General features: G+C 43.2%; 1 protein-coding gene across 1 annotated transcript; it reads right to left on the minus strand.

Moving 5' to 3' along the window:
- Positions 1 to 1058: 1058 nt before the first annotated feature.
- Positions 1059 to 4229, minus strand: LOC131018728 (uncharacterized). Its single transcript, XM_057947437.1, has 2 exons — positions 1793 to 4229; positions 1059 to 1666 (listed from the first exon to the last, which is right to left on the minus strand). The coding sequence occupies exons 1-2, from the start codon at positions 4227 to 4229 to the stop codon at positions 1059 to 1061; spliced, it is 3045 nt and encodes a 1014-aa protein (XP_057803420.1).
- Between the last annotated feature and the right edge of the window lie 5112 nt (positions 4230 to 9341).

Below are 9341 nucleotides of genomic sequence, written 5' to 3' on the forward strand. Positions count from 1 at the left end.
AAGCAAAACGTGCGGAAAGTAAAGAACACAAGACACCAACAATGATTACCCAGTTCGGTGATAACACACCTACGTCTGGGGGGCCACGCCCAGTTCCAACAGTTCACTAGTGAAGATAAGAAATACAAAGGACTTACACGCGAAGACTCGATCTTCCTAGCCTCTATTTCTTCCCAAACCTTCACCTACGTGAACAAAAAGAGAGCAAGATAGAACTTACCCACAGAACGTGATTGCCTCTCAATCCACGTTCAAACCAACATCAAGAAACGCTCCTACAAGCCGGAGTACAGATGAACGAACATAAAACCAACTCACGCTTCCAAAGAAATAAGGAGTAAAGCAACAGCACACCCTCACGTATTGTATGCTCTCTAGATGCACGAAAATACTCTCTCAAAATAAGTAGAATAACGATGAGTGCAGCGGCAGCCTTCGATCGATGACGTCTCTTTAAATATGAAACCCTTGCCAAGAAGTAGAGAGCCCATGAACTGTCAAACCAAAACAACGTAGGGCCCATGTAGGGTTTCCATAAGGCAGCAAGTCCTAGGGTATGAGGACACCCTAAAGAAACGGACTCTTCAAGCAAAAGCAATATCTTAAAGATATATTTCCAAAAAACTTCAAAAACCCGCAAGGAAACAAACCAGCAGAACCTTGCAACCGAACAAGCAACTCAACAAGAGACATTCTGTGAGACTTCAGCAGAAACTCCTTTTTATCTACACAATGACAATAATACTTAAGAGTATATAAATACTCTAACAATCTCCCCCTTTGTCATTGGTGTAGACAAAATCACTTTTCTGCACAACACAAGAGTACACAGCAGAAACAGAAATCACTCCCCCTTAACAAGAACTCTCCCCCTGAAGGAAATAACGTCGGCACAAAAAAATAAGAGCAAAGAGGAAGCACCGGAGTTCTTGGATTACATGCCATCATCCAAACAAGATTAGAAAGTTAGCTTACAGACCAAAAATTACTATAAGCAAGCACCATAGCAACCACCACCTGCACAAAAACGAAAGAACCATAATTTCTCCCCCTTTTTGTCACAACAATGACAAAGAGCTAGTTGCCAGACCCATCAGAATCTTCATCCTTAGAACCTTCATCAGGTATTGCACCAGCAGGACCATTGCCGCGAAGCATTTACACGAGGCTGTCATATCAGCCCAAATTCCGCGAGCAATTTGAGCAGCTGTTCGAGGAGGATCATCATTGCCGCTAGAATCACCATTCTCATCAGTAAAATTGTTGTTCACACCTTCAATTTGAACAGGTGGTGAAGGTTGACCGTCCTCTACAGAGTGAGTATGGTCGGAGGCGTCAGAATCTTCGGAGCTCTTGGAGAGATAACTTCCCTTGAGAGAGAAATAGTGATACTCAATTTTGCCGCGGGAACCGAAATAAGGAGATGAAAGGTCTCTGATCTTGGGCTCTTTATCATACCAATGGGCTAAAATAGGAGAAGCCCAGTTGCTGCTTTTAGAAAGAGAAAACCCCAAAAGAATTAACCCATAGAAATTGAAGCCCAATATAGCTAATAAGACATGATCCATTCGCACAACACTTGAATGATCACAGGACCAATAAACACAAGTCTGATCAAGTTTGACTTGATTAACAGAAGATTGACCAGGATAAGCGTACTTCATATCTGCAAAGATAACACTTTTGAAGAGACTCCATTTGAAACATGAATAAGAACTGGTACTTATGCTAGAAGAATTCACAAAATAGCATAGTACCCATGTTTTCCTCAAGACGGATAGTCATAAGATACAGAGCCCCAGCTCTCCACGTAACTTCTCAAATCTTTCGGCATCCAACGGCTTCGTCAAAATATCCGCTATCTGTCTTTCAGTAGGCAAGAACTCCAAATTGAGAGTTTTCTCCTCTACCAATTCTCTAATAAAATGATGGTGAATCTCGATGTGTTTAGTATTAATCACCAGCTTGGGAAGACCTCTGATAGCATCTGTCTTCACGAGCTTTTTCATGTTTCTCAGGCTGGTATGTCCAAGTTTTTGATGCCATGTATCAGTATCATCTCCAAGAACCTGAATACATGAATTATCAGGAGATACAATGTAGCAATTATCACTTGATCGCTTGCCCGAGATATACTCCTCATCTCCATCTTTAACAATGCACTTATCTTTGTCGAAAATGACCGTCATTTGTTCATCGCAGAGCTGACTGATACTGATCAGATTGGCCTTCAAACCTTCAACTAGCATGACATTTTTTAGTTTAGGCATACCTGGAACATTCAAAGTACCTGTTCCTACGACCTTTGCCTGGACACCATCACCAAAAGTTACTCTTTCTTCAGAAATTATATGAATATCTTCCAGATGCTTCTCTTCTCCTGTCATATGTTTGGAGCAACCACTATCTAAATACCATGACCGATGAAAGCCAGACCAAAGAGAGTTGTGAACAACATATCCTCTGTTCATCCTTGGCCGATAATTTTGGGAATTTCTCATATTTTGGATGTCGCGTAGAAGAAATCGACATCTAGGTCTGATATGACCTCTCCTTCCACAGTAGTGACAAGTTGGAACGAAAGCTCTATTGTAGTTTTTCTTCGAATGAGCATTTTTATAAGCAGCTGGTCGAAGCACAGGTGGTTTAGGCGGCTGATCAACTGCGTTGGGGGGCGTGGCTTTAGCTTTTCCTCCATCATCTTTGGGAATCCATCCTTTTCCTTGAAAGCCTAATCCAGCTTTATTTCCAGAGCTTTGACTATTTTCCAGAATTTCGTCCAACTTTTCAGTCCCGGTATTCATCATTTTAACAAGTTTTTGATGATGCTCCAGTTCATCAATCTTAGATTTCATAGTCTGTCGAAGAGCCACCAGTTCAGCCTTTTGTTTTTCACAGAGATCCACAAGTTCATCACGTTCCTTCGAGACATTGCTAAGTTGAGTGGAAAGAGATTTATTCAGCTCAAGCACAGCTACACACTTCTTGTACATCAGTTCATAATTCTCTGTCAAGAAGCTTTCATCAATATCCTCATTATCACTTTCAGTCTCTTCCACAGTAACATCATCTGAAGAGGTACTTGGAGCGACTTCCTCCAATTTTGCAGTAAAGGCGACAACTTTTTCTTCAGAGTCAGAATCTACTCCAATTTTCAGGGGATCATCCTCAATATCCTCCTTCTTAGAAAGATCAGTAGAGCTTAGAAGAGCAACCGGTTCATCCTCTGAATCGCTCCCACTGTCATCCGTTTCATCATCACTTTGAGAAGCATTGAAGGATTTATTCTGCTTCTTTAATGTGTTGGCACACTCGGCTTTAATATGACCATACCCATGACATTCGTGGCATTGAATTCCAGATCTTGAAGCAGACCCTTGATCCTTCTTCCCTTGAGATAGTTGAAAGCTTTTTGCATTCTGAAAACCTTTGTTGCCCATATTATTCTTCCTGTACTTATTGAAGGCTTTACCAAAGTTCTTGGTGAATAGAGCAAGAGATTCAACCAAGTCATCAGAGTCGAATTTTGTGGAGTCCTTCTTGTTATTTCCGGAATCGGCGACAAAGGCGATACTCTTCTTTTTCTCAGATCTCTCTGGCCGAAGATTCATTTCGAACGTTCTTAAAGAACCTATGAGTTCTTCAAGCTTCATATCACTGACGTCTCTTGCTTCATCTATGGCAGTGAGTTTGTAGTCAAATCTTTCAGGTAGAGCACGCATCACCTTTCGCACAAGCTTTTCCTCAGGGATTCTTTCTCCAAGAGAGAAACTTTCATTAGCAAGAGCAAGTAGTTTGCCATGAAAGATGCTAATATCCTCATTCTCGTCCATCCTTAGTTCTTCAAACTTCGTAGCAAGTTGCTGGAGACGTTGTTTTTTAACCTTAGAATTCCCCTCATAAGTACTCATCAGAACATCCCACGCCTCTTTTGCGTTAGCACACATGGATATAAGAGCAAACACCTCCATAGTTACAGCATTCTGGATAGAATTCAGAGCTTTTTGATTGGCATTAGAAGCAGCCAATTCATTGAACGTCCACTTGATCCTTGGCTTGGGTTTCCCTTCCTCATCACAAGGAGCAGTCCACCCTTCTTCCACAGCGGTCCAGGCATTCTCATCAACCGCACGAATGAAGGAAGTCATTCGCATTTTCCAGTAGATATAATTGCTTCCATCAAGTAGGGGTGGTCTCACAACAGACCCACCTTCTCTTTGCAGCGCCATTAAACACACGAACACAGCAGCGGAAAGAACAGGATAGATACACCAGGAATCAACACCGATAACTTGGGTGATCCCGCTCTGGTACCAATTGAAATTGTACCTATCCAACGATTAATTGTCTCGGCCACACACAAATAACGTAAGCAGCGAAACTTAAAGCAAAACGTGCGGAAAGTAAAGAACACAAGACACCAACAATGATTACCCAGTTCGGTGATAACACACCTACGTCTGGGGGGCCACGCCCAGTTCCAACAGTTCACTAGTGAAGATAAGAAATACAAAGGACTTACACGCGAAGACTCGATCTTCCTAGCCTCTATTTCTTCCCAAACCTTCACCTACGTGAACAAAAAGAGAGCAAGATAGAACTTACCCACAGAACGTGATTGCCTCTCAATCCACGTTCAAACCAACATCAAGAAACGCTCCTACAAGCCGGAGTACAGATGAACGAACATAAAACCAACTCACGCTTCCAAAGAAATAAGGAGTAAAGCAACAGCACACCCTCACGTATTGTATGCTCTCTAGATGCACGAAAATACTCTCTCAAAATAAGTAGAATAACGATGAGTGCAGCGGCAGCCTTCGATCGATGACGTCTCTTTAAATATGAAACCCTTGCCAAGAAGTAGAGAGCCCATGAACTGTCAAACCAAAACAACGTAGGGCCCATGTAGGGTTTCCATAAGGCAGCAAGTCCTAGGGTATGAGGACACCCTAAAGAAACGGACTCTTCAAGCAAAAGCAATATCTTAAAGATATATTTCCAAAAAACTTCAAAAACCCGCAAGGAAACAAACCAGCAGAACCTTGCAACCGAACAAGCAACTCAACAAGAGACATTCTGTGAGACTTCAGCAGAAACTCCTTTTTATCTACACAATGACAATAATACTTAAGAGTATATAAATACTCTAACAGACGGGAGCAGCTGGGGACGGAAGGGTACCAGGAAATGGGAAGCCGGGGTGGGCAGACGAGGAAGGAGCAGCTCGGAAGAGAAGGCTATCAAGAGATGGGGCGGAAGGGCGGCCTCACCACCATTGAAAAATCAGGCGGCGAGCGCGCCGCTGAGGAAGGAGTCCACATTGATGAGTCCAAGTTTAGAACTTCATCCGCATAGAAATGAGAATATTAGCTAGAGTCGGTTATGTTCGATAAATGATGATATATTATGTGTTTGATGTTATGATATAGTAGCTGCCTGCGTCAGTGTTCATGTTGAGATCATCAAGCTGTACAATTCTCATGGATTTATTTGTCTATAGTATAATATATATGCGTGTTGTGCCTATAAATAAAGGTTTCCCCTTGTAGTGTCAAAGCCAGGCTTCGACAAGTTCTAGGAAATAACCGACAAATTTCCAACTTTGGAGTAAATTTGTTGGACAAAATTCTTTTAAACTTGGTAAAGCATTACATATATGAGAATGTGGATTATGTATCCCCTATGATAATTAGGTATCTACGTATCACATATTTTGGAAGCGAATTCTGAAAATTTAACAAAGCTCTACATAACATGTAGAAAGTGTCAAATGCGTTACGGTGGAGTTAGCTAGTATTTATGGGATTCAAAGATAGGAACAGATCAAAAGCTAAGCCTTACTAGTTCATAAGTATAAGTGGGTCTCCAAAAACCACACCAAGCAAATGTGTTTGTTTTTCTCTCCTCTGTTGAGAGCCGTCGTTTTTCTCCCTTGTTGAGAACCCTCGTTTTTTCTTTTCTCTGTTTTTCTATGGAAGATCACATGGCTGGGCTAAGCCTTGCTAATGAAGATGATGAGATAGAACTCGATGATGAGATCACATGCAGGAGACTCCTCCGTTGCCGTCGATTTATGTTTGGTAGGTCGTTTTCTCACTGAACAACCAATCAATTTCAACCTCATGCGTAGCCGTCTTGCGAGCATTTGGAGGCCAGGCAAAGGAGTATTCATGAAGGATATTGGTCAAGGTCGTTTCATTTTCCAATTCTTCCATGAGATCGATATGCTTCGGGTGTACGATGGTGGACCCTGGGCTTTTGGAAATTTTCCACTCATCATTCACAGACTCAAGAAGGGAGAATTTCCATTAAATGTTCCACTAGACACCCTTCCTTTTTGGATCCAGGTTCATGATCTCCCAGCCGGATATCTCTCGGAAGGAGTTGGTCGTCTGCTGGGTAACTTCATTGGGAATTACATGGAATACGATAGTAATAATGCAGCAGGTGTTTGGAGGCAGTACATGCGCATTCGGGTGGCTATCCGAGTCTCTGATCCTCTGAAAAGATTTAAGCGTATCAAGCAAAAAGATGGTTCCTCTTTTGTGGTCAATTTTAGATATGAAAGGCTCAATGTCTTTTGTTTTCTTTGCGGTCGCCTGGGACATTCGGAAAATTTTTGCGAACTCATGTTCAATCCTGCCCTGAAAAATGCTGAACGTGAGTGGGGAGTTTGGTTGAAGGCGGCGGATCGGAGGGGCCTGAATTTGGCCGGTGACAAGTGGCTCAAGACCGAGGATGGCTCTGTAAACCCTAGTGGGCTGGCGGCTAACACTAGGGTTTCGAAGGAGCCGTCAGTTACAGATCCCGTAACCAATTTACAGGAAAATCGGGATATGATTTTAGCTCATAAAATCTCCAAAGATTTGGGGACGAAAATCCCGTCTATTCCGCAAAGGTTGGCGTTGACGGAAATCAGCCATAATTATGGAAATGTCTCCATGCATATCGACGGTTCCAGTTCCACGTGTGCTGAAGAGAGGAAAAGGAGACGTGGTACTTCCTCTGTGGGTGCAATCAACAACTTTTCATCTGATGTTTTTCCTACTGACCAAGTCGAGGATGGCTCTGATGATCTTTCTATTCAAACGGCGGGCTCCGGATTCGGAGTCGGCCGAGAACAATGAATACTCTAAGTTGGAATTGTAGGGGGCTCGGCCAACCCCTTGCAATTCCTACTCTACTCGAATTCAATCGAGTTCATCGGCCCGACGTTATCTTCCTATGTGAAACTTTATCTCACCGAGCGCGCATGGAGGATATCAGGATTCGTCTTAAGTTTGAAGGATGCTTCGCGGTTGACTGTATTGGGCGAAGTGGCGGTCTTTGTATGCTTTGGAAGAACTCTGCTAATTTCTCTCTTCTTGGTTTCTCTCAAAACCACATTGATTTACAGGTTTCAGATGATACCGGTACTTGGAGACTCACCGGTTTTTATGGTTTTCCGGAAAGACATAGACGTCGTGAATCGTGGAATCTTCTCCGACGTCTCGCTGGTAATTATTCTCTTCCCTGGATTATTATCGGAGATTTTAATGATATTCTTGACCCTGGTGAGAAACGGGGAGGTGCAGATCACCCGACTGGCTCTTTTCTGGATTTCGGTCTGCCGTTATTGACTGTGGGCTGACGGATTTACCTCTTATTGGCTATCAATTCACGTGGTCGCGGGGTTTGGACGCGAATAATTTTGTTGAGGAGAAGCTTAATAGAGCCATGGCTACTGCTGGATGGAAAAATCTCTTTCCCAATGCCACTCTCACGTCTTTATTGGCCCCGATGTCGGATCATGCCCCGCTTATTCTCAAATGTATTGGATTGCCGCCTCCCACTATTTCTCGGCGCTTTCGTTTTGAAAATAAATGGTGTTTGGAACCGGATTTTCCTCGGGTTGTAAAGGACTGTTGGATCAATCTCTATGGCATTAATATTCTGGAACGTCTCATGGCTGTCTCGGATTCTTTATCCACATGGTATTCTCATTCACGTCGCAATGAACATAAAACTAAAGCTCAGTTACAGAACTTCATGGCCTCTCTTCAAGGGCGACGGGATAATCTTTCTTTAAACAAAATGCAGCGAGCCCGGCAAGAGTATGCAGCCTCAATACTCCGGGAGGAAGCTCATTGGAAGCAAATGGCAAAATAATTCTGGCTTAAAGATGGCGACTCCAATACGAAATTTTTCCACGCCATGGCTTATGCGCGCCGAAAAAGAAACACGATTACCAGACTTCAACGTGACGATGGGAGTTGGACGTCCAACTTAGATGAAGTCAAAGATACCGCACGACATTACTTTGAGAATCTTTTTGACGATTCGACTGTCCAAACTGATTTCCACCGAGCTCTGGATCGCTTGATGCCTTGCATTGATCAAGATATGAACGCCACTCTAACCCAGGCGTTTCATCCGGATGAGTTCAAAGTAGCTGTCAATCAAATGCACCCCGATAAGTCGCCGGGCCCGGACGGATTCAATCCAAAATTCTATCAGCACTTCTGGTCTTTGGTTGGCAAAGACATGTTTCATAATTGCTGTCAGTGGTTGGAGAGTTTGTCTTTTCCTCCTCGCCTCAACCATACTTTGATCTCTCTTATTCCGAAAGTTTCCTCGCCTTCTAACATGAGAGAGCTTCGGCCCATTGCCTTGTGCAATGTTTTACACAAGATTATGTCAAAGGTGCTTTGCAATAGACTTAAGAGAGTTCTTCCTAATCTTATCGACTGATCACAATCTGCGTTTGTTGAGGGGCGGCTTATTCAAAATAATATCCTCATTGAGGCTATTCACACCATGAAGAGGAAGACTCGAGGCAAGCACGGTACATTTGCGCTCAAAATTGATATTAGCAAGGCATATGATAGAGTGGATTGGAGCTATCTTGATGCGGTGTTACGTCGGTTGGGTTTTTGTGACAAATGGCGTGGCTAGATGAACCTTTGTGTACGGTCAGTTACGTATGATATTCTCATCAATGGCGCAACTGTGGGTCCGATCGTTCCTGGTAGAGGTCTTAGACAAGGAGACCCTCTTTCACCTTACTTATTCATCCTTTGTGCAGAAGGTCTCTCGGCGATGATTCGTCATGAAACAGCCCGTGGGAATCTCCACGGTGTTCAACTTGGGCGCGGGGGCCCTTATATATCTCATCTTATGTTCGCCGATGATTGCATTTTCTTTTGTCGGGCAACGGTTATGGAGTGTGAAGTTTTAAGGAGGGTGTTAGGAGACTACGAGGCTGGTTCCGGTCAAGCCATCAATTTCCAAAAGTCAGGCATATTTTTCAGCACCAATGTTAGCAAAGGGGATCGTGATCAGATATCAAACGCAATTGG

The sequence above is a fragment of the Salvia miltiorrhiza genome, chromosome 3 (genome assembly GCF_028751815.1).
Source record: "Salvia miltiorrhiza cultivar Shanhuang (shh) chromosome 3, IMPLAD_Smil_shh, whole genome shotgun sequence".
Lineage (NCBI taxonomy): Eukaryota > Viridiplantae > Streptophyta > Magnoliopsida > Lamiales > Lamiaceae > Salvia > Salvia miltiorrhiza.

Bases quoted from the DNA above. Each gene is read 5' to 3' on its own strand.
- LOC131018728 (XM_057947437.1), bottom strand. From the start codon at position 4,229: ATGGCGCTGCAAAGAGAAGGTGGGTCTGTTGTGAGACCACCCCTACTT. The intron at 1,667-1,792 runs GTATCTTATGAC...TTATCTTTGCAG, and splicing joins ACGTGGAGAGCTGGGGCTCT to ATATGAAGTACGCTTATCCT.